Source organism: Embiotoca jacksoni, unplaced genomic scaffold (assembly GCF_022577435.1).
Source record: "Embiotoca jacksoni isolate LCO1_2020_lvr unplaced genomic scaffold, fEmbJac1.0.p SCAF_16, whole genome shotgun sequence".
NCBI classification, from domain to species: Eukaryota; Metazoa; Chordata; class Actinopteri; family Embiotocidae; genus Embiotoca; species Embiotoca jacksoni.
Window position 1 is genome coordinate 3,735,573 of NW_027185296.1, and position 24,739 is coordinate 3,760,311.

Genomic DNA, 24,739 nt, shown 5'->3' on the forward strand with positions numbered 1-24,739 from the left:
CAACGTCATAGCCACTGAACTGCTGCCAGTCGACAGAACAGGGCTGTGATGTGCATGAGTGGCTGCAAACTCACTTCCGCCGGTCTCTCGAAGCCCATTCAAATAAGCTCTTCATTATTGTGATAGCACAGATTGAACTGATGAAATGATTTTCTTGCAAAATTATGAAAGTGTTTCTATGACAGAAATTGTCTAAAGGAGGTCTAAGAAACTGGAACACAGGAGCAAAATCCATTTTTGTGTTTGAGCATCCCCGTATAACTTTCATCTAGTTTGCACAAAGACAAAACAGACCATTAACTACTGGCTCTCACCTTACTGCCAATCTCGAAGCCCGGCTTGCAGAATTGCTTGTAATATTCCCAGTTTTTGGTATTCTTTGCATCCAGGAGAGTTGCAAATCTGTCAGGGCACTTGGAGACGCAGAGCTGGAGAGGCAACACATTCTCTTAATGAGAGCACCCATCAATCTTGCATAATCAAGCGTGGCGGAAAAGCTGGAGTGGAACATAAAGCATTGTACAATGCGCTGCTAGGAGGGGCTTCATTCAGTCTCTTACCTGGGTTGTAGGGCACTGGAGGTTAATTAAAACTGCAGGACTGGCACATTTCAACATGTTGAAGTAGAATAATATGGCTTTGTTTCTGTGGAGACAAAAGATGAAGACGGGTGTCAGATTAGACAGATCTGAAAGACCATTACTATGCAATGTTTTATCAGCAAGCATTTCAGCATGCGCACACACACGCACGCACGCACGCACGCACGCACGCACGCACACACACACACACACACACACAGTGTAGTAAAACTTGCCAGGATTAATCACGTCATCTCCGTGTATTGTATTGTAGTCAAAGTCTATTGTGAGTGTAGAGATAACAACGGAAAGCTGACAGACAAATTGGACAACATAATTATTCCACTGTACAATAATTTAAGAAGCAGATATTTCTCCACTCACACATTGTGGGTGTTCTGCTGGCCACAGAACTGACCGTGGCTGTCGGTTGGATAGACGACCTTACGGGGGTCACCATGGATCCAGGCTGAAAACACACAACGCTTTTATATTTGAGCTGCTCATTTTAACATGTGTGGCCTTACCAGACACATACACAGTATACTCATGTGTCGCACTTATTCTACCTACTGGAAGTAAGTAAGTAAGTAAGTAAGTAAGTACATGAGGTCAATGGACAACTCATTACCCTCTTTTTCAGACTCTCTCCAGTCCTAAAGACAAATGCTCGCAGTCCTCAGCCAGTCTCAGGTGCGTGCAAATCCAACAGCTAATCTATTTTAATGTAACAGAGAAAATGATCTGCCACCTAAGGACAAGCATTATTTTATTATTAAGGGACACCTGGATCAAATATAATTTATTCAAGGAAGTGCATGAATGCATATTAATTAAGAGAAAGAAACAAAAAAACAAAAAAAGCAATCCAGTTTAATTTGTTCTGTTGTGTTTCTCTAGATAGTAGGAGTATTAGCCCTTAAAATGAATTTACTAAGCAATTCTTCCGTTTCATTAATTTGGCCAACGTAAACAAAACAGTCTCATGGCCTTTCACTTTGGCAGTCAATGAAGGATTGTGCTGAACGTGAGACAGCACATTAAAGATAAGTCATTGCAGGGACGATGAAACTGAAAACTTATGGAGAAAGAACGCTGTGTTCTTCAACTGATTGCAGACATGTCAGTGTCTATTTGAAGTTACATCCATTGTCATGGCTCCTACTCTTTTTAAATTAATGGGAAACAGTAAGTCCTTCCCATGCCCAGATTGAGACGTGACTCCACTGACAAAAAGCTGGCAAGAGACAGCTCTTTAGTGACAGCATTGGGACTGTATTTCTCCCTACTATGTGATGGATGTCATGCATGCATGTCAAATAGATGAAAAGAGATGTGCGATCAGGTGTGCTGAATTCAAAAAAGGATATGTGTGTTTGTATGAGAAGGGGTAAAAGGAAAGTGGCTAATGGGAACTAGAAAGAGGAATAAGCGGAAAGGAAGAAAACTTGAAAGGCAAAAAACAGAAATGAAGGGAGGAGGGCACAGAAGAGGCATAAAAGTAAAGAGCAAGAAAAAATAAAAGGAGAGCTGATGGGGATATTCGCTGCATGGCTACAGTTAAGACAGACAAAGTGGATTCTGTCACACTCGAGTGAACTAAATGGCTACAAGAACATTTGAATGAAATGAGAGCCAGAGGGAATCATTGGTCACCAAGTCAAAAACTTGACTGCAACACAAAACAGATTCACTAACATACACTCAATGAAAATATAAACGTTTCTGTTTTCGCTCCTATTTTTCACGAGTTGAAGTCGAGACTTCTTTTTTGAGGGTTATTTCAAATTTGACAATTTTATTAAACTTATCACCATTTACAGATAATCCATCCATTTGACAGATGTTTGCACATACTAATGCTGATTAAACAGTATGAATTTGGCCTTAAAGACAGGTCACAATAAAAGGCCACTCTAAAATGTGCAGTTTTATCATGTAACACAATGCCAAACATTTCACAAGTTTTCAGACTGCAAGGAAGTCCACCAGAGGTGCTGCATGTCAATTCAATGTTCATTTTACCACAGTAAGCCGCCTCCGATGTAATTTCGGAGAATTTGGCAGCACGCACACCTGCCCAGGACTGCTCGTCTTAAAAAGGGGAAGCTGGGTTTCTCAACACCACCACACTTTTAACACGACTTTTTTTTTTAATGAATAATCAATCGCACAATTATGAAAAAGTCAAACAAACAACAACCCCAAAAAAAGCTCGTTTTCCTTTGAAGTGCTGGTGTGTCCTGGGGAGCGGAACAATCCGTGTTGTAAATTAAGATTTTGTCAAATTACCATCATACTGTCATAACACAACTTATGACCGCTTGTTGCACATGTTTGTGTGTCATTATGAAAGTTGCTGCGATGTAATCACCAGCAGCAATGTGTCAAACTCACCCACAGTGCCCAGAGCGATGTAGCTGAGGATGGCAATAACAAAGATAACACAGCAAACCACATCCGTGCAGCTCCTGGGAAGGAAGAAAAGGTGAGAAAAAATAAAGATGTGTCACACGGGGATCTAAGATTCTAAAATGAAGTTATTTATGAATGATTTGTTATTTTGTGAGTTTCCCAAAATCAGTAACATAAGCAAATACATTTAGTAATGAGTCCTTCAGGGGAATTGGGAACTCGTTTGTGAGTTTAACCATTTCGTTGTTAGTAATTATGATATGGCTTCTGTATTGCAAGTGAGTTTTAGCTCAATATGAAGATGCAGCGCTTGCTTCCAGGCATGACAAAGTGTCATCTGTATACTGTGTTTTCCGAGAAACTACAGTGGAGCTCTCCTGACTTCTTGATGAGACTCTGAACCTCCCTTTCCTCCCTTCCCACCCCCCCCAAAGTTCACTGTCCCACAGGCAGAGAGAGACAGCTATTTGAAGATTGCCTCTCTCTTCCCAGTAGCCTTGGTCTGCTAGGTTAAAACAGCATCTAAGAGTCTTTATTCACTGTCTTAGTTTCTCCCGCATAACACGCTTTCCTCCCCTCCCTCCCGCCCTGAGAGAAGCTGTCCCTCCAAGCCCCTTTTTCAAAACCATTCAGACTATAAGTACGAGGCCCGGCCATTAATGAAGACAAGTTCATCCCACTGTGCCCAGTAGTACCATACAAGGGACATACGTAGCCTCCCTCTAACACCATATGCTATTGAAATTAACTTGAGACCCTGGTCTCTTCCAGCTTTCAAAGCCAAGGTCAAAGGGAGGCCCGAGCTCAGAGACGTGACAGTGTTTCCTCTGTGTTCTTCTTTGAACAGTGGATCGTCCTTGTTTTGTATGCAGCATGGTTACATGGTTGTATACAGACACCACTTCTGCAGAGCCTCCCAAAACCATTTCACAATTAACAAGTAGACAGAAAGAGCGACTACAGCTGTGACGTGCACACATAATATCAGCTGTGGAGGAATCCATACACAAAAGGGACAATAGCTTAAACAGACACGTTTACATTAAAATGTAAACAAGTCTACCAAATGCAATGCTCGGTTTAGCCTCTTCGATTTAGGGTCAGCTGTGTAATTTAAGCTTGCATTGCAAATTATCCTGGACTGTTTGCAAGTGCAGCTGCAATTAAGAGATCATTTTTATGGTTCTGCATTAATAACTGCAGTAAGGCATGCCATTTAGTTTTACAGGCTGCTCTGGTGGATTGGTTTGCTGAATTTAACAATATAAAGGACTGGAACTCTTTTCAGTCCCAGCAGGACTGCTGATACTCCTTGTTTCTCATTGCTGAATAAGATTTATCATCACTACTATCTGAATTGCATGAAGACTCTAGATAGTCGCAAATTCAAAATGTTAATTTTGCCACTCATAACCTAAGCAGCATATTATATAATGGACTCGTGGACGATTTCAAGAAGAAAACTCAACATCAGCCAAACCAGCTGACACTTGATTTACAAAAGACTAAAAGTAGAGCTGCACTATTTAGATAATCAATGGATTACTTAATTAACAGAGAAACTGGCAAAAATAATTGCTGGTTGCAGCTTCTACAATGTGAGGATTTGCAGCATTTCTTTTTCATAAATACCAGTATAGCTATGGTCAAACAAAACGAGTCATTAAGAAAATTTTATTGGGCATAATTATAGCATTTTATTGACAAAAAGAATTCAGAAAGCAATCTACAGATTAGTTAATAGTGTAAATAATTATTACTTTCATCCCAAACTAAAAGGCATAAAGCTTTGGGAACCTGTGACACATATGAGGGTGCAAACCATTTTTCTGTGGGCAAGAACATTATTTTTTGGAGATAAGAGACAAACAAAGGCAGCTAAAGTGAGCACAGCTCTGCTAAGTGAAGACAGCTTTACACTGCCAGTGGATATGAGGTTGAATGAAGACAGCCTGAGACACGACCCGCAAAGCTGTTGCTGATATTGTGGATATTTTTAACAATGGGAGATGGGAAAGTATAATTTCATTTCATTCAAAAAGATCTGTCTGGGTTGCTGTCGATTTTTGCATTCCTTGTCATTGGATACATCTCCATCCTTTATGTGGCAAATAAGTTAGCAATCACCGAGTCAAACATCTTAGGTAATTACAGGGTGAGATATGAGGGTTGGGACCGAAATGACCTTTCCTCTCCTTTAACGTGACAGTTACTGTAGATCTACTGTTGCTTTCCAACTCCCAAGATAGCAAAGTGCAAACACAGCAGCACAGTGCAAAAACAAAGTCACCTTTGAAGCAGACAAAGGTCAGCGTTGAAGGGAAGCCGACAAAGAGGGAGGAGAGTGAAAACAATTCTGCTTCGCTGTCTTATCTCAGGAAAACATCGTTAGGCAAAAGCTATTTGGATTCTGACCTGGCCTCAGTCCCAAACTTCAGATGTCTTCAGATGTCACTTACACATACTTAGACATGGGGACATGCCCTGCTTGTGTATGGTGGTGGCAAGCAGTGCTGCATTAAAATAAAAATAAAATAGTGCTACTGAAAGCTTTGTCAGTGCAATAGAAAACTTTTGTGTCAGAGTTATATTTGCAGGGCTGATATTGTGCAGGAGCCAAGGTGACACAGATGGCATAAGTGCCACAGAATAGCGTGGGCACCATTGTGGTGTGAATATGACAGACTGTCCCTGCTTTGTAACAGACATTTACAGGAAGGAGGGCCAGATTTTGCACACAAAAGGGATATTTCAAGTGGTCAGGAGAGCCATGAGGGGCAATTGTTCAAGTGAGCAGTTTTGCTGACAAATACAAGGCTCCTTTAGGTGAGTTGTGACACATGCTGGGACGGGAGAAAGTCTTGGATTTATAGTTACAGTGCACATTTATATTGAACCACACTCTCAACAGAGCACTATAAAAAGGAATGATTGCATCACATTAGCACTGCACTTGGGTATATTTTTGACACTGATTGCATTCGTGTGTTTACAGCTATTGCCCGGCAGAATCACCACTACATCATGTCCACCTCTGTCTGGCCTGTAGAGGACTGCTCAATAACCAGATAGGGTTACTTCATTTAGGCTTTGAGCTTGCACGAAAACAAGACGACCACAGAGTTGGTTCTCTCCCAGTTCTCATTAAGAAAAGCCTCTGGGCCACAGAAACATCAAAGTATCCCCGGTGCCTTCACCCAACTGTAGCAGTGAAATGGGATGGAGAGGGTGGGATAAAGAGACTGAAACGTGCCTTCACAGCAGCCTGCCGAACTGACATTGAACATAAAAGAGATAAGAGCCTACATTACTGCAGAAATGACTAAATCATCAAGAAGAGCCCATGGTGACACCCTCAGGGGGTTTTGCTTTATTGCAAAACTGTGCTCTTCATTGTGCTAAAGAAATCGGGTTGTCTTAAAATGTAAAATTTATTTCTAAAATCTCATTTATTCATTTTTGGAGGGGCCAACCAACCTTCAGTTTGTAGTTCTTTATTCTTATATGTCGAGGATCACATCTACAATCACAATAATTTTAGACTTTTTACATCAGGGTTTTTCAATCGATTAGTTGATCCACAGAGAAAACTGGTAAATAATCAACCATTTACATGATCAACTGATGTTAATACTTGATAATGTAGGTATAAACCATTTTCAGGTGTTATAACCAATCATGTTTTTTTTTTTAACAATAGTTTCAAGTGCAAAGCCTTAGTGATGTGTGAACTAGTCGGTGCCAATACTGCTGACTACACATGATTCTTGGTATCACATATTTCAAGATAAACTCTTTTATCTGAAAAAGCTGCTTCACACCTATGGCATGATGTACCAAAGGTCCACACCACCCGCAAAAAAATGTCCAAACAGATCTACTAACGACGTGCAGTGAGGATTTCGTCTTCCGAATGTGCAATTTTAACACACGTTGTCCATTTTGCGTCTTTGAATGCAAGCATACGTAATATTGGGCGTTTCTACTTGAAAGTGCACAAGCCTCGGAGGGGAAATGCAAATACATACATCTAGCACCCGCAATGATATTTACTACACCTGAAAGTAGAAAAAGGAGAAGTGATTGCGTGTGTATTTTAGTTTGCGGAAAGGTTTGTATTAATCAGATGTCCACATCTGGAGAGACGGCTGCTCTTATTGTGGTGAGAAGGAGATGCAGGGAAACCACAGAATATGTAGAGAATGTGGTTTTACACCCGTGGAAACATTTTTGAGATGACAGAGGCTTAAATTATTCAGACATATCGTCTGTTCAGCGATGACATTTCTGAGTTATTGAATGAACTGAATGATGATTGACAGCCAACAACAAGGAGGAGCCACGAAACACCAGCAATAAAAAAAAAAAACATCTTACGACTCAGCATTTTCCTGCCTCTGGGTCATTCTAGCGTATCGCTGCTTGGATATCCTACCCAGTCCCGTTATACAGGTGTGCTGTTCCAGGGCCTGAATGTGTCCCGCAGAATTCACAGGTAGCTTCATAATGTCCCCACATAATGAAACCAATCCACCTGCTCATCACAGAACAAGCTGGACCTGCTGATCGGTGTTTGTTAGAGGAATCTCATCCACCGTCTTCCCTGTTTTATCTGCTGACGTTTTATTATTAAGCTTTTTTTTTTTTGGGCCTTTTTGTTTTTCCCACAGTATTGACTTTCTTGCTGATAATCTCCATTTAGCATTTTGTTCATGTTATATTTATATTTCTTAATTTCAATGGGATCAGATTTCCTTTTGCGGTCATTCTGTTTTCCATTGCTGGAATCACTTTAACACACGCAAACCCCTCATTTAAATACAGCCAAGTCAGAGACGCAAATACTCTTAATAAAACACCCGCTAAACAAGTGCAAATTAAATGTGCAAACTTTTGGAAAAAACAAGCAATTTAGAACCCTTTATTTGAGAGCTTAGTAAATCAGGCCCCACAGTGTGTTCATTTTACTTTGATGGTAGCTACTCCTGTCATCAGCAGCACCCACCCCAAATCTCTGTTAGCCTAAACAAGCAAACGGCTTAGTGAACGTTGTGTGAGGTATTGCTACAAACAATACCAGTAACATATTAGGATGTGAACATTTTGACACCATGTTCTTAATATATCAAATAAAAGTTTACAACTGAGACTCACTCATCGTTAATTCTGTGTACAAGTCCCAGTGCCTATCTATGAGCTGCACAGAGAAGTTTCAAGTGTTTAATTTTGTTGTTATTGTTCTGTATGTGTAGTTCCTAGAGCATCTACGGTACCCATGGTACCTTTAGAAACCAAGTACAGCCCGATTTTAGAATTTTGGTGTAAACTTGGTACCAAAGTATTGATTCTCGTGACATCCTGAGTGTCAACTACATCTGTTTCCTCTGTGCATCTCACTGGCGCCTAATGTGTGTCATTGGGTTAATTCCAGACACCAGCTTGACTTATGGCCATTGATCTGTGTGATGGAGAGGAGAGAGCTGCCAGCACTCAAGCCTCGATCTTTATTAACATAGCATGGCGAATAATCAATGTGCCAGCGCTCGGACAGGGGTGCCAAAAAGATTATACAACGGGCAAAATCGATATACATAGTGTCAGATGTTTGGCAGGCCGGGTCAAATAAAAATTCCTTAAAAACTCCAATTGGTGTGTGAGGTTTCTGCATCTGGTCAATGCAGGTGGGTGATGATGAAATGTCTCTTAAATGTGTTTGTAAAGATTTTGACATGCAAACGATGATGACGTTGCGTACCTTTGATGAACAGGCCCTCTGAAGTTTGGGTCAAACTTGCGTGGTTCACCTGTAAGACACGGACAACATTGGAGACTCAAAAGAAACTGTTCAAATACACTGACAGAGTGCATATACAGTAAATGGTGGAATACCAGCTTAAAGCTTATGAGAAACATTTTATTACACCATAAAGTGTAAAAAGTAAATCTGCTGGGCCATTTAACTGGCCAGGACAAGCTAAGTAGGTAATTTCACAGTGCATGTTTCATAGCAGGACTAGGAGAAGGAGGGAACACCTTACTAAAATTGTGCAGTAAAGTCAAAACAATGTAGCGTGCATGGAAACATAATAAATCATTATAACACCTCTTAATCCAAATATCTTATCTGGGTCACAGTGAAGATTCTCCACCATAAGTCGCCCAAGGGCCTAAATTCAACTGTGCACGTTTAAGTGTGACATAGCGCATTCATTTGGTCCCCAACTAGTGTCCACACCAGTTGAAACTAAGTATGACGCGTTGCCGAGGACCTATTAATCATCACACATCGACTGTAATATCTCCCAGCAGCTGGTGCAGATTTAGGGGCAGCACGAGTGGGCCTATCTCCCATCTGCCCATTTCACAAACTGATCATGTCAAGAGGCAAACAAGCCGGTCTGGCTTCAAAAAGTGTGAGAAATGAATGCTCTGTACTACGCACATGAAAATATGGGTGACCTGTTTTTAAATGTACAATAAAATTACATAACTCCTGAATTTCCAAGCACAGCTCTCTTTATATTTGTATCAGTGAATCCAATGAAAAGACAAAAATCAACAAACTTATTACAGTAACAAGTTCTGTCTGTGTCCGACTTCGCTTATGCCTCTTTAGCACCACAGCCATCCAAGTTTCCTCTGGGGTAATTCTACAACGGCATTCTCTGGAGAGTAGCACAAGGTTGCGCAGAAGTCAGTGATACGTTTCTGTGTGCACACTGAGAAATAAACTATTTGCCTGCGTTTATGTTCGTTAAGTATCAATACTGTAGCTTATAACAATTGAATGATTGGTTTACATTCAATAAAATGCACCTTCTCATCTCAGCAGGGACGACATATTAAAACAATACTTTTAAAATGCATTTTCCATTTAATAAACCCCCCCCCCCAAAAAAACAGAAGATATAAAACATGCTTATTTTTTACTGGTGAATGGTTATCTGTTTGTGATGTGATGTTAAGATATTCATTTATACGTTTTTGAACAATTTCCTATAACCTACAGTGGTAATTTCTCCATAAATATGACCTAAAGTCCTGAAATTAGATAAAGAGACTTAATGGATTGTTTTTTCATTAAATAAAGGACCAAATATGATATTTTTGTCTCATTTGTTTAATTGGGCTCTCTTTATCTAATGTCAGGCCTTGTAAAAAAAAAAAAAAAAGACATAATGTGTTTTAGATCATGTTTATACAGAAATATAGAAAAGGTTCACAAACTTCCAAGCACTAGGGCATTGTGGTAGTCAGAAGGATAGAAATCTGTGGGCCAACAATAAAATAACGTGATTGTTGCAAGTGAGCAAAATTCTGCTCACCAACAACCCAAGAGGTGTGCTCAAGCTGCTTTGTCAGCAGCAAAAAAAAAAAGCACAAGAGCAGAAATGTACTTGAGATGGCATTGTCATAGTTCTGTTCAATCTGAAAAAGAGTATAATTAAGTGGGGCGAAATAAAGGTTCAAGGTTACATTTCAGCTTTGATCCAATGGGATGTTTCCTGATTAAATGAACCTTTGTGCAACTACCAAATCATGAGGACATGCCTACAGGGCAGGACGAGGGGTTAACCTTTGTGTTATTTGACACGAGGAGCTAAATCTGTTTCTTTTGTCCTTGTTGTTAAAAATCTTAGTTTACAGCCAACTGTTTGTCTGTTAGTGAAAGTCACTCATGAGTTGTGATTTCGGTCTTAAAACGGGAATCGTTCTGGGTTAAGTGCGTAAAGTGTGAATTCCTCAGCCAAGGACACATTGTTACAAGACCAGCTGCTCACTGCAGCATTTGCAGAGCACTGACATTGAATGTAAGAGGATGATATTTTGTATTTGAACTAGGTACGCTTGTCTGCAATGAGCTCTGACAACAAAGCTCAAACAGAAGTGAACAACATATGTATCATACACATAGCAGGTGTAATGTTAAACCTTAAGACAGTCACTAATAAGCTGTTTTTCTAGTTACACACGAAGGACATTGAACCATGCTGCCAGTCGAACACCAACAATGAAGGTCAAGCATCCCAACTTTTAATTTAACATAAGAAATGACATTTGCTCTTCATCACTCCCATTGTAAACTGGGCCTCGTGAAGTCAGCAGCTGTGTATGACACACTGACAGTTAAACTACTCTGTGTTGTGCCTTCAATCACCTCCAATAGTTTTTATTGCCCAGTGTTGTTGCTACAGCTTCAAGGCCAGCAGGCTGTATCATATTAACTTACATCAGAGCTAATTAGAAGTACAACTGCTGGGGGTGAGCAAGATATGTAGCTAGCGAACAGACGGGGCCCCACTGCACGCTGCATATACTGTATATAGATTTAAAAACTTAATTTCAAATGATCTTTCCAGGATGTGTAAATATTCAAAACTCATGTCGGCCTCCACAGCACGGGAACTACTGTGGTACAAACAGATTAGTCCATATGGTGAGTGGAAGCTGAATCAGGCGGAGATCAAGAAGAGCCCGTGCTGAGTGGACAAATTGTGGCGCAGTGTATGTCAGGGGCCACAGTTTATCCGAGTCACGTCAGTGGTGTCTCGATCTCCGAACGGTTTCCAGATGTGCAACCTGCCAATATGTCCATTAAGGCGGCCGACAAGCAGCCAGCTGACAAAAATAAGGGCAATCATTGCACTGGTCAAATGCCATAATACGAGACTGTCAATTCAAATGTGACAATAGGAAATCAAAACACAACATGTGATTGTGGAAGCATACTCTCCAATACAGACATATTTGATAATTCAGTGCACTGCAAGCTGAAATATTCTGGTTTTCCTCATGTTAGCACAGTAACATGCTGGTGATGGGGCTAGTGCTTATTCACCCGAGCTAAATTTAGCTATGACTGCTGTTCTTACTCACTGACGACTTTCACCAGGCTGTTCTACCTTCTTCTGACCCACTAAACAGATTCCAGTGAAGGGTTAAGAGAGAGTGGTGAAAATCATCAGTGATGCCGGGCCACCGGCAGACTCTGCATTAGATGACGGCTGTTTAGACTGCACTGCAGTCTGCCAGTGCAGGAGATGAGGCTGGTGGACTGGATGTGTGCTGCTGGCTGCGGTCAGACTGAATGAGGGTCTGTAGTCAAAAACATTCGGAAAAAGCCTGGCAGGCATGCTACACTGGGACAGCTAGAGTTGATGTAAGCTCCGCTAACTGCTCGTCTCCTCTATTGACATAGTGTTGGATAATGCCACCGTGCCCTACTGTGACTGAAAGATTTACACATTACACATTAATCATGGTGTTAATCAAAAGCTCTGAGGCAATAAAGCTGTATTGGGCGAAGAATTACACATGGGGATCAGACAAAGGCTTTGCCAGTAATCTTCACTCCACAATGGCATTTGCATGTATGGCTGGTCTGCTATAGCCACATGACCTATGGATCAATTTGCAGGGGTGAGGACCTAACATCGTAAATGGTCTGTGACATACATAAGAATTATTATAAAACTATTTAGAGCAGTTTAATAAAAGCTCCCAAAGAAGCCTGAAAGACTTTGTAACAATGCCTCAACTTAAAGTCCATATTTTCCGTCAGACAGATTCTGCTAAGACTGACTGCAGGAAATTGACTTCAAAGTGGTAGTGCTGGCAGATAGCCAGATGTAACAACCCGCCCTGGAGTGATAAGCATCAGGGGAAAGTCACAGAAGCAGTTCTTCGTCGTGTATTTCACTATTTGGGAGGAGACTAAATTGCGCACTTATCTCCTGCGGTTCACATTAGTTAGTCTGCTTGGAGTTTATGTGCACATTTACTGGAACACACACACACACACACACACACACACACACACACACACACACACACACACACACACACACACACACACACATATACTGTATGTGTATGGATATACTGTAAATATCAAATGAAAGGGTATCAGGCTATAGCACACATACAAAAGACACCTTAAAGTCAAAGTCAAGGAATTAGAGTACATAAAGCACATAATTGTCAGATATAAAATAGGGAGGAATGGTAATCGTACAGTAGAGTACAGTACATCACACACTCTCGAGTACAACTTCCTCACTTTCTTTAAAGCCCTTCCACAACGGCCCCCCTCTTTTTCAAGAGTGTTCTCAGCTCGTCTCTATAATCCAGTACATAGACACATCAACACAGGCAGACACAGGAACCAGTGTCCCCTGGCTCCACTGTCCAACACAGGCCTCTTTCATACCGTGGTCAGGCAAACAGCTCGAACACTGCAGGTGCTCTACATGGGTCGGGTCAGAGGGGCCATTTGGAAAGGACTTTTTTTGTTGTTTTCACTCTGAGTATTCATAAACTTTTCCAGGACCTGGAGAGAGTGAAGTGCTGTGAGACTGCACTTCTGTCAGAGCTATGCTGGGGCTTAGAAGAGTGTTAGATCCAACTACAAATAAACAACAAAAAAAGAGAAAACAGACATTTTAAGAATTCAGCATAATGATGTTTCTCAGCAGGGTAGGCACAGTCTCTGAGTCTGAATGCTGTGTACAGTATATTCATTCATATTTGATGAAAGCACTGGCTTCTGCCAATCCATAGAGAAAAGCAACATCAGTAATATGGCTTTGGGGGTTTGTGTTTTCCTTTAGTCTGGACTTAAAAACTAGAAGTATTCAGATTTTCCCTGCAACCTTTGTGTGGTTCGCATGGCATACTAGCAACAAAGCTACTTGGGTGGATCCCTGCCATCAAGATAAAGGGGATTGTAAAGCTTTGATAGGACAAGAGAATGGGAGGAGGCCATGGGATCACAGGATCACGCTCTGTCACTGTCCAGGTTTCACAGCTGAATCAAAAAACTTGCACACGTGGGGGTCATACAGGATCATGGGGGGTGGGGGAGGGGGTTGCAGATATGTACTGGCAAGGCTTCACTTGTGTATGACAACTCTCTCACATCCTTTCTAACCCTACCTCACACACAGAACAATATATTCGCATTTAAACATTCACACACAGAGGACTTGGGAACAGCAACATGATCACGCAAGACTCTCACAATTCCCCCAAAAAAGAAAAACAGTCCATCTCTGAGAGAATCAAAGCACATAATGCTCCAGATGGCTCACTTTTTTTTTTTTCATGATATTAAAAATGAGGAGCGAAAAATACACACAAGCACTCTCCATGTAGCCCCATCACTCTCTTCTTTCCTGCCTTTGTTCTATCGCCCTTCTGTATCCAGAAACATCTTCCGTTGCCGTGCTTGTATTTTCCCTCCCTGGAGAACAGTACAACCTTTAAAGTGCTTGACTCCTTATTGAGACAAGACAACAACAGCCCGAACTCTGGTTTAGGTTTACTTAGCAGGGTCCCTTGAGATCCTGTCAACTATTAGCAGATGGTCAAGGACTGTGTATTTGGCATATCTGACTTGGTAGCCCACTGAGTTAACTCCTGTTAGTGAATAGTGCATGAACAGTATTTACAGCGCATATTTTGTGAGGGATGCAAAGGCACAGTGCGAGCTGACATCCCTTCAAAAGAATAGTGAGATCCTGGTTGGGATTCAACCCTCGAGAGGGGACTTAGCATCTGAGTGTCAGATGCTGACAGCTAGGCCTGCTGCTCCAAGCGCAGAAGTAGCAGTATTGTGGCTGGGGCTTTGTGACCTTGGTTACTTCTGCGGGAGCCTCCGGGCACGTCACAGGGAGCCCTGCGTTTCTGTGAAATGAGACTCCCTACTGCTATGCTAGATCAGTGACAGGCTCAACTGGCTTTGGCCAGGATTTAGAAAGATTTAAGCAGAAGAGGATAGGCCTTGATATCCAAATATACTGTAAATCAAGGTGGAAAAACATACTTATACACACCAACACTACACTGTACGTATTTACACATCTTTAGGAGTGAACAAAAGGGTCCCACCGCCATATTTAAGTCCAATTTTTCCTGCATTTTTGCTCCCTTTTTCTCCTTAGTTATGTATGGTTTGGAAATTAGTGATTGTATCTTGAAAAAACAAGACAGAGTGAGGTACATCACATTAGTATCATAAAAGCATGCACAAGTTAATCTTCACTGGAAACAGTTTGCTGTGAATAATCTCACCCTGCAGGCAGATTTATTAGCATGCCTTCGAAAAATTAGATTTCAGGCCTGTGTAATGACTAAATGACTAATTAAGATCGAGATTATTTGTTTGTGTATGATCACACAGAAATCCTCATCTCACTTTACACATCAAAGTTTAATACGTTTTTTGTGAGGCAGGACGTGACGGCTCAGATTTATAGTAGCACAGTAGGATGTAACTTTGCCATGAAACATTTGATCATGAGCCAGTATTCTCTACCAAAACTCTGTTTTTTTAATCAACTGGATAGTTTTTGAACTACACTGCTGACAAAAAAAAGCTGGTAAACAGATGAAGGTTGCAGGGAAAGAACACTTCACACAAATACAATTTAAGTCCATAAAGGCAGTCTCTCACTGGCTGTCATTGCTGTGGCTTTTAGAACTATAATGATGAGTGGACTAATAAGTTAGTCGATTCAAAGACAATTAGTTGTTAAATTGTTAATCATTTCAGCAGGGGTGGACTCGCATCAGAAAGCAGTCAAGGACTTGCTGTCGAACGGACCCAATTTGATACACCAAAGTTGAACTAACAAAGGCTATTTCTTAATCAACATATCATTAATTTAAGAAAAACAGAAAACAATCTGTAAATTTGTGTTGTTTGTGTTAGGCTTTTATATGAAGCAATTAAACTGATTTGGCTTTTGTGCACTTGAAAACACTTTTTTTTTTAAATTGACTTAAGAGCCTGCTTTTATTGTCAGAATTATCTAAAATATTGCAAAACAGTCAACTAAGTTTAAACACAGACATAAATTAGAACCGGCAGAATCATGATCTCATTTTCTAAATGTGAAGTTTCCTTTCTGTTGTCCACAGCTGATGTGCAGGTATCATGCAGCGTTCTGCCTGCTCGCTGAGAATTACATGCACCTTACAGGACCACGCACACATGAAGGGAAAACGACCAGACATTATAATGATTTGCCTGCTGTTTAAAATTCTGATTGAAAAATGAGTCTTATATTTCATTTATCCAGTTTTACAGCCACAACAGTAGCGCTGAATTATGCTACAGCGGAGCATGAGAGACCTCTGCCGGCCGAGTAGGCTAACCTCCAGTTTAGCCCTATGCTAATTTGATTGGGGATCAAATCATTCAATCGTGCGGCTCTTCTAGACTTTCCAAAATGTTATTGGACAAAATGGATCAAATTCGATTGCTAAATGAGAAATTTCGCTTTTTTTGATGACCTTAATTTCACTAGTTCACCATTTTACAGATCGCAACAGCAGCAATGGACAGCGATGACTTAAGCACGCATCAGTGTTTATGTAATTAGGCTGAGAAAAGGGGAAGACAAAAGTTCCACACTGCAGGTTTAAGGAAGTCCATTTCACAGAACATAGCATGTAAGCATGACAAAGCACCTTCTCCCTGCTCACTCCTCTTTCATGTTTCTGCCTCTTTATCACAGTCCTCATCATCACCTGCAAATTGCTTCGATAAATCCTTTATCTCGGTGCACTTTGGCGCATCAGACAGCAAAACCGTTTCATGGCACACCTTCTCTGCACCGACTTTTCTCTCTCTGGCCAAATTTTGGCAAACAGTGCTAAACTTTTAACGAGTGCTAAATACTGACGGTTATCGCGGCAACTGCTACCTGCTATTACGGATTTCATCAGCCGTGTCGCTGCAGCTAAGATGAGCTGAATATCCGGACCTAGGCTATATTATACCAAAATTTCAAAGATTTTCTGCTGGTCTGTGTGCACCTGCACATCAGTCACTTCTTCAGCAGAAACGTCAAACATTTGCTGACTTCAGCTTCTCAAATGTGACCATTTGCTGCATTTCTTTTGTCCCATATGATAGTTCATGAAACATGTTTGAGTTTTGAACTGATGGAAGGGCGTTTTTCCACTGACAAAACAAATCATCAATTAATTGAAAAAAGGATTGGCAGAGGAATTGCAGAGTAAACCGATTGTTAGTTGCAGCCCTAGTGGCTTAATATATGCATTCAAGTGTGCAACAGTACATCACAAATTTTGATTCTCTGGTTGCTGGCAGTGAAATGTCCCTGTGTTCATTTCATTTAATGAGTCTGTGCCACAAGTTAAACAAATCAAATGTATTAAACCAAATATTCTGCTTCAGGTCGAAGTATTATTTGGTTCTACACCCTGTGGGAGGACCATTGTCTTGATTTGGTCAATATAAATGGCTGCCTGTCTTCAGGGAATCCTCTTAACATCTTCCTCTCAACAGTCTGCAAATTCAGATCAGTGACAAAACCGCAAAAAGCACTTAAAATCATGTAACCTATCTCAGGAAACTTGTGACGTGCAATGCAAGGCCCACACCTGTACAGCAAAGCATGTTTACAACATCTGAACAGCATGCCTGTTTTGTTCTGAGGATAATGACTCATTTGTTTTTTTTTTATAAAGCTAGCTGCATTGTTTGGCACATAAGACCTATCATAAGTCATTTCAAGTCTCTCAGTGCACCCGAGAGACTCAACATCTACGTGTCTGGCATGAATGTAGTTGCCTCTCTTGCCACTTATTTTCCAGTGTATCTTTGGGTGGTGTTTTTGTAAATCACTGTCAATGTCACTTAGCCTTTTAGTCATAAACAAACACTGGCTATATTTGTACTGCAAATTGGTAATTTAAAGTATCATTGCTGTCGCCAAGAAAGTCTCTCCAAAGCTAAATGTCCCATTTTCACAAACTTGAACAAATAGGCACGCAGAGCTGTGCACATGAAATTATTTACCGATTCACCCTATCATTAGTGTGAATAATATATTTCAAACTTCCAGACAGTCACACGGCTACCTCTTGAGAAAAGACACATGGAATTAGTAGCAAAAGAACATAACCTTGTTAAAAATAATGAGCAGAAATGCCATAAAAACTGCTAAAATGTGTGGGAGCACTACAGAGTGAGCATCATTCTTTATTTGGAACAGGAATTTGCAGGGGACAGTGACACTTAAAAAGCCCATAATAGCACTTAGTCTTGGGAGAAAATGGGCCATTCAGCCGCTACCTTCTCTAACTGCAATTTCACAGGAAGAGGCTGTGAATGTTCTGACTCTAAACCACTGCTTTCAGCTTTCTGTCAAGACTCTGCACTGACTCAGTGTAAAAATGCAGCGTTTAGGGGAGCTGCCCATGCGAGAAATTTGTTAATTAACAGTGTGCCCGACTCAACACTTTCTGTGGTGAATAGAACTCATATCTACATTGTTACTTACAAACCTGTCACAGAATGATTATGAGCTACTTTTCTGACTGACTGATCATTTCAGCTGTAGACTATAAGCCCATTGAACACTTTCTACATATAGTTAGAAACATTATATATTATACCAGCCTCAAGAGTACACTTGAATCTGGGAGTTGACCAAGTGGGGGATGGTTGAATGTGAATGAAAGAAGTCAGCTAGCTTGACTAGTTTCTAACACATTACTCACGCGTTTCTTTTCACGTGTTTTTGCTCCTTTGTTTTATTTCGCAGTATACCAATTACATTCATTAAAACAAGAGTCTGGCTTTACTCGAGAAGTAAGTAATAATTCCACGTTATGAACTATTACATTTTAGTGCAATCACATCATGACAGTGCCTCTTCAGAATCCTCCTCATCTTTATTCTACCTTGTCTACCTTAAATTTATTCAATGGTGTCCTACATTTACCAGAAATGTATAGTGAGAACTTTCAAGAGAGGAGGTGAATTTCCTGTTGAGACGAGAACACCAGCAGAACTTCCACAAAATATTCCTTGGGGCTACTGTTCATTTAAAAAAAAAAAAAAAAAAAAAAAAAAAAAAAAATGATGTCTCCTCTTTTTCTATTTTTCTACTGGAAAAGATAGACTGAGTAGCACCGTCCACTTTTGGAATAAGACACACAAACCACTAAACAAATCTGGAAAGCCAGAAATGCAGTTTTTTTTTACTTTGATATCCATGTGTAATCCACACTTAGACAAATGCAGTGTGTGAAACATAATCCGCTAACGTAATTTGACAACACTATGAGTACTCTGAGGTAAAATTAGACCAAAAAAAAACAACCTCAACATCACCCTTTTGCCAAGCTAGCTCACAGAACGAAAGCACCAGCCAACATAAAGCAGCTGACCTAAACACTGGGAGGCACCATAACTCCATCCCATGCTCCACTAACTAGGCTGTTGGATACTATTATGGCAAAATTATGTTCCTTAATTAAACTGTCTCAATATATTCTATCGAATTACCAAAAGAGAAGCACGAGAGTAAATAAAAAATAAAATATTGCAAGTATAGTATTGTACATATTAGCTGATGCGTGTATATGCCATCTAAATAATGAACATTAATAATGGCACACATGCTCTACTTTGTGTTTTACTCCAAGCACGCAGTAAGCTGTTTACTTACAACACTTTACACATAATATCTGATGCCAGGTTTACGGTACACTGTAAAGTACCAGCTTGAACTCGTGAACAGGGAGTGATAAGGTTTGACGTTCCCACTGGTGAGCTGCATGTCCGCAGAGAGCACTGAGAATCAACTACAGATGACAGGTTGCCTTCTTGATTGGCAGAGAACTGGAGTCATGAGATCTTAGGGACAAACCGGGTCAGGGTGTAGGGGCAAAAGAAAAAGAAAAAAAAAAACAAACACAGGAAGACCCAGTAGCTTTCCCCATCCAGAGGTGTCAGGAGCAGACTTAACAATGTTAGTCTGAGACAGCACAGATACTGTATCTAACAATCAAGCCTTCCTGACAGGCATCCGGGGCATATTACTACATAGTGTTTGATCAGAGACTTATGAAGTGATGCATTTTGTTCCTGATAATGATGTGGAAGGCTCTGCTCACACCATTTAGTGTGTCATGAAATTTCATGATTATATAAAGTTCTGCATTGTTGCTGAGGTTGGACCGATTTACTGATACACATCTTTGGTCTACCCTTGCCTTTTACTTTATATCTGATGTTGGATAAGTGTACAGTAGATACCGTATGATTGAAGTACATCCCGAACTACAGCAACATGAAAACAACTTGTGAAGTGAAATGACATTTATTTCTCTTCGTAGCATAATGTTTGACATTTATTCAAAGAAATGTCTTAAGAAGGGTCAATGAGTTTAGGTTTCATTTTTCAGGTAGGTTTCCATGATGGTCGCTTAGAAGCCTCACATTACTGTAGCTACAGAGAAAAAAAATGGAAAGAAGCACTCAATACTTCTTTTTCTATTGTTAAAAGGAAGATTACCAAATAGTTAGCTAAATATTTTTTTGCTGTGGAAATATTAAGACCTTTTGTTTCAGAAGAAAGGCACTGCTGCCTGTGTGGCATCTGGTGTTGACAAAGGATTATATTGCTTTGATAAACAACATGATTACTAAAACAGGCTAATGGATAAAAAAAATCTGTGCATGGATTAAATATATCCATCATGCGCCTGGGGCGGTGAGAAATACCACATGGAGACAATAAATCCTTTGTTATTAAAACTTTTAAAGAGAGGACATTGCTTTTGACCTTCATTAGAAACCGCAATATCGAGAATGCTTAAATAAGACGGGAGATAAGACTTATTGTCATTAACACTTCTGTTGTGAGTGCTACTCCAGGTGAACATTTCAAGGCACACAAACATACCTCAGGAGTTGACTGAGGATAGGGATCATGTGAGAGACATAAAAAATACTGTACCATTACTGCATATCTGATTTCAAATAAGATAAATAGCTTAGACAGCAGATAACAACACTGGTTAGTGAAAAGAAAGATGTGCCATTTTTCATGTGGCGTCCATGTCAATGTTAAATGTAGTCAATTGGAGCAATGAATTCCCCAATACATTCCCTGTGTTCCTGGGAAGCAGCAGGAAAATCTGTCGTTCCGCTTACACCAGCTCTGTCATTTGAGATAGCTGGCAGTCAGAAAAACTGCAAGTGTGGGTAGCCAGAGGTCGTGCTCTAGATGCCACACAAGGACAAAACAAAACCTTCTTCTTTTCACTTGTATTACAATGTTTCCAACAGCGAAAATGGCGTCCCAAAATATGAGTGCACACATTGTTAAGGACAAGTATTTTACTTCTTTCTAATGCATTTAAGCGTGGGCAGTCTTTGGTGGATGCTGTTGAAAACGCCATCGGAGAGAGCAGTGTGTGTGTGTGTGCGTGTGTTACCATACATGAAAGCTTTCTTCTCACTTAGACAGAAGTTTCTGGAGATAAACATGAAAAGACAAATAAAACCAATACAGCTGAGACTGCAGACAATCTTTTAGTGAGTATTTTTGTCACCGATTACTATAATTTGGCCAACAAAGCAGGCGAGTGTCGGGACATGCTGCAGCATTGGATTCTTTGTATTGCTTGTATTTAACAACAAATGAAAATGTAAGAGTATATGATCAGTATTTGTAGCTACCTAATGAAGAAGCACCTTCTTTGCACGCCCTTTGCTCTCTGCAAACAATATTTTTTCTGGCTGCTTATTGTTTGTAGTAAGTGGCTGCAACATGGGGTTAAATTTAACAAAGGAAACCAAAGGACTCAGGGGTTTGGCATCAGAGGTTTGCAAGCAAAGCACCCTGGTACATGTAGGCACTGGAGGCACGGCTCTGCTAGCAGAAGAATATGAAAACCTCAGTTTTCTCGGTCAATATAGCACACACTAAGGAATTTATTGCTTCAATTTACAACATTTACCATCAACACTAAGTGGACATCCACATAAAAAAGTGGCAAAATGTCCCTTTCACCGCCTTATAAATCAAGCAAGAACCATTATTCACCTTGAATAAGATTCATGTCATAAATAATAACTTAACTCCAAAAGATGATCAGACAAATTAATCAGCAGCTTGTAGTTGAATAATCCTCAAAGACTGTTTCAAGGAAAAATGAAAATGATTCCTGTGTTCAAGAATCTCAAAGTGTAAAATAAATATAACTATAAAGTGAATAGCTTTGGGCTTTGGATTGATGTCAGAACAGAACAATACAATTGCAATTGCATTGTTCTGTTCTCATTATGGGAAGTAGGAAAAGGCTTTTTTTTTTTTTTTTTTTTCCCCAATCTTATAGCTAAACTAAACGATAAATTGTCAAAAAATAATCCTTGTCATCTGCAGCTCCAAAGAAGCCAGAGCTGGTTCCTGTTGTCATAACGTTACACAGCTGTTTCAGAGGACAAATACATCGGCGTTCACAACAAAGACGAAACGAAGGTAACTGAGGAGGAAAGTGGAGAATGGACTGAGACAGACAGTTCACAGCCTCCTATTGTGAGCACTTTTACACGAGGTAAACAAAAGAAGGCGAAAATTATGACATCACTGTTGTTAATTGACGCCGGAGACAGGGATGTGTTTGAGGCATTGCGAAGACACTCTCGATAAGGACACTAGTTTTACTTATTCGAGCGAAAATATCCCTTAAAAACAATCCCCGTCACTGCGTATTTGATGCCAACCATTAAATAGACCCTCAGTAGTTAGCAAGTGGCAGTGTACGCTCGCTGAGGGTCAGTCCCCGTCCAGGCTGAAGAACATATACCCTGTTGTCATAACGTTACAACGTACAAAGGGGAAAAAAAAAACATCCTGCCGTTTACAACAAAGACGAAGCGACTCACCATAGTAAGAAGAGGGGATGTCCGTTTTTCTAGCCATGGCACTTAGCAGGACAGACGCAGCACCGTCGTCTTGGGTTTGGAGACCGCATATGAGAGTCGAGGGTGAACCCCAAATGGTTTTCGTGGCTCCCAGCAGTCCCGTCGTGAAATAAACACAGGAACCTGGAGAGGTCTCGGTGCTCTTGGTCTGAGGATGCTTCGGCCACGCAGCTGAGCGTCAGTCGTGTTTACAGCGCGACGTCATTAATTATTCCAAAACGGTCTTAAAGGGGACGCAGTGCGCCGGAGCTCCAGCGCCTCGCTGTCCCGTTTCCCTTTGTTTAGGACGCGATTTAAAGCACAAACACTCATCCCGTTGCGCAGTTTGGCGTCTGACACTAACAGGAGTGAGATTTAAACCACCGATGGACGCGAACAGAGGGAGTTACCGTCTGTGTCAGCGAAAAGAGGGGCGATTTCCAAGCTGTTCTCTTTGCGTTCATTAATAATAGGCTACAGTCAATATTGCAGCAAGTATTTTTAGGCAGTGACAAGTCTGTCCACAGTGAGGCGTCTGTAGAGAAACACTGACCTCAGCTGGGATTTCTACGAAACTGCAAATCACTCTTCGTTTAGTCTCTGCTTCCCTTCACATTTGATCAGATGCGTTCATGTCTGTATATAGGCAAATTATATGATGCCTACTGGTGAGGAAGTATATAGTCTGTTGTTTATATCAAATGAAGCGCAGGGTATATGCTCAGGTACAAGTAAAGTCACCAGAAGTGATCAAAAAGACATCTGTCACAGTTCACGTTTGAGAAATAACACCTGACGTAGGCCTAAATGTCCTGTACACCCACACAAATGTGTAAATTTTTTCTGGCACATTAGACCTTTGCTGTTAAAGTTAACGGAGCAATGCTGGAATCATGCTGTCAGTTATATAGTGTATACCTTCCCACATGGTCCTGAGAAAGCCAATTAAAGAGCTAAATAAATCAAAAATATATGCACAAGTGGTCCATGGGCGTAAAGGGGAAAGTAATACCTGAAAAACTTGATTGCATGTTCTGAGAGATGGTCAATTTCAACCCAGTATTGTGTCATGTGTGTCCAGTAAGCATTTTGTTTCACTATTATAGATGACTTAGGTGACACTCTTTTACTCCCGTACAATTCATGGTGAATTTTAACAATACATGACAATTTTTTACAAGTTGCAGGTAAAATAGTGTTCAGTGAAGTAAATGTAGAAACATGTAGCAGAGGCAGAAGTACCATTTGAAACAGAATAAAAAGAGCCAAAGAAATCAAAATTACAAAGATAGAGCTGCTTATGTACAGTTGCCTATATTGTCAATATAGTATGTACTTTTCATACTCACACACATAGGCAAACATTGATTATGGGTATTGTCACTATAGTGACTATGACCAGGAAGTGGCAGCAGAGAGTGGAAACATGTACAATATGTGGAAAATCAAAGAGCAGCAGGGGGAATTTACTGTACATCATCATCATATCTCTGACAGCTGTATCCAAAAGGGATCCACCCTGGATGTTACCTGAATCCTAAGTGAATATTGTTTAACATAATCCCATCTTAATGACAGAATATCTTCAGTATTATTATTGGATTGGAAATTGGACAGGTAATTTGTATTGGAAACTGCCATCTAAAAAGTGATGCTTCTTTTAGAATTCTTTGGATGAAAGTAATGAGAGCTCAGGTTGCCAAAGGCTGGTCATTAAGAAAGGATTGACTTCGCTGGGACAGATCGTATGATGATGTGGCAGGCTCACTGCCTGCAGCACAACAGGTGAATAAGAACCAAATTATTGCCAAGTGCAATAAAGTAAATGTAGGCCAATTTGTCTTTGTGACACAGGTCTTGGACAACAGTTTTCAACCTCTTATGGAGTGAAATAGTTTAAAACAAAGAACACAGATCTTATGGGAAGCAAAAGTCCAACACAAAAGGCAGTGAAACAACAGCAACACAAAAAGAAAAATGAAACTACAAAAAATACATGGTGCAGCCAATA

The 24,739-nt window shown here is 40.4% G+C and overlaps 1 protein-coding gene across 4 annotated transcripts in view; it reads right to left on the reverse strand.

The window, feature by feature from the left end:
* The window catches only part of slc44a5b (solute carrier family 44 member 5b), a 36,665-nt gene extending 13,673 nt beyond the window's left edge, over positions 1-22,992 (reverse strand). Inside the window, exons 1-6 of one of the 4 annotated variants that reach the window (XM_069150312.1) lie at positions 22,711-22,992; positions 8,752-8,800; positions 2,979-3,052; positions 966-1,050; positions 561-645; positions 315-428 (exon numbers count right to left, since the gene is read on the reverse strand). In XM_069150312.1, the coding sequence (XP_069006413.1) occupies positions 315-428; positions 561-645; positions 966-1,050; positions 2,979-3,052; positions 8,752-8,800; positions 22,711-22,747 (444 nt within the window). In that variant the 5' untranslated portion in view covers positions 22,748-22,992. The remainder of the gene's footprint in view (positions 1-314; positions 429-560; positions 646-965; positions 1,051-2,978; positions 3,053-8,751; positions 8,801-22,710) is intronic. The other 3 variants (XM_069150314.1, XM_069150310.1, XM_069150313.1) reach the window with 3 other exon arrangements.
* Between the last annotated feature and the right edge of the window lie 1,747 nt (positions 22,993-24,739).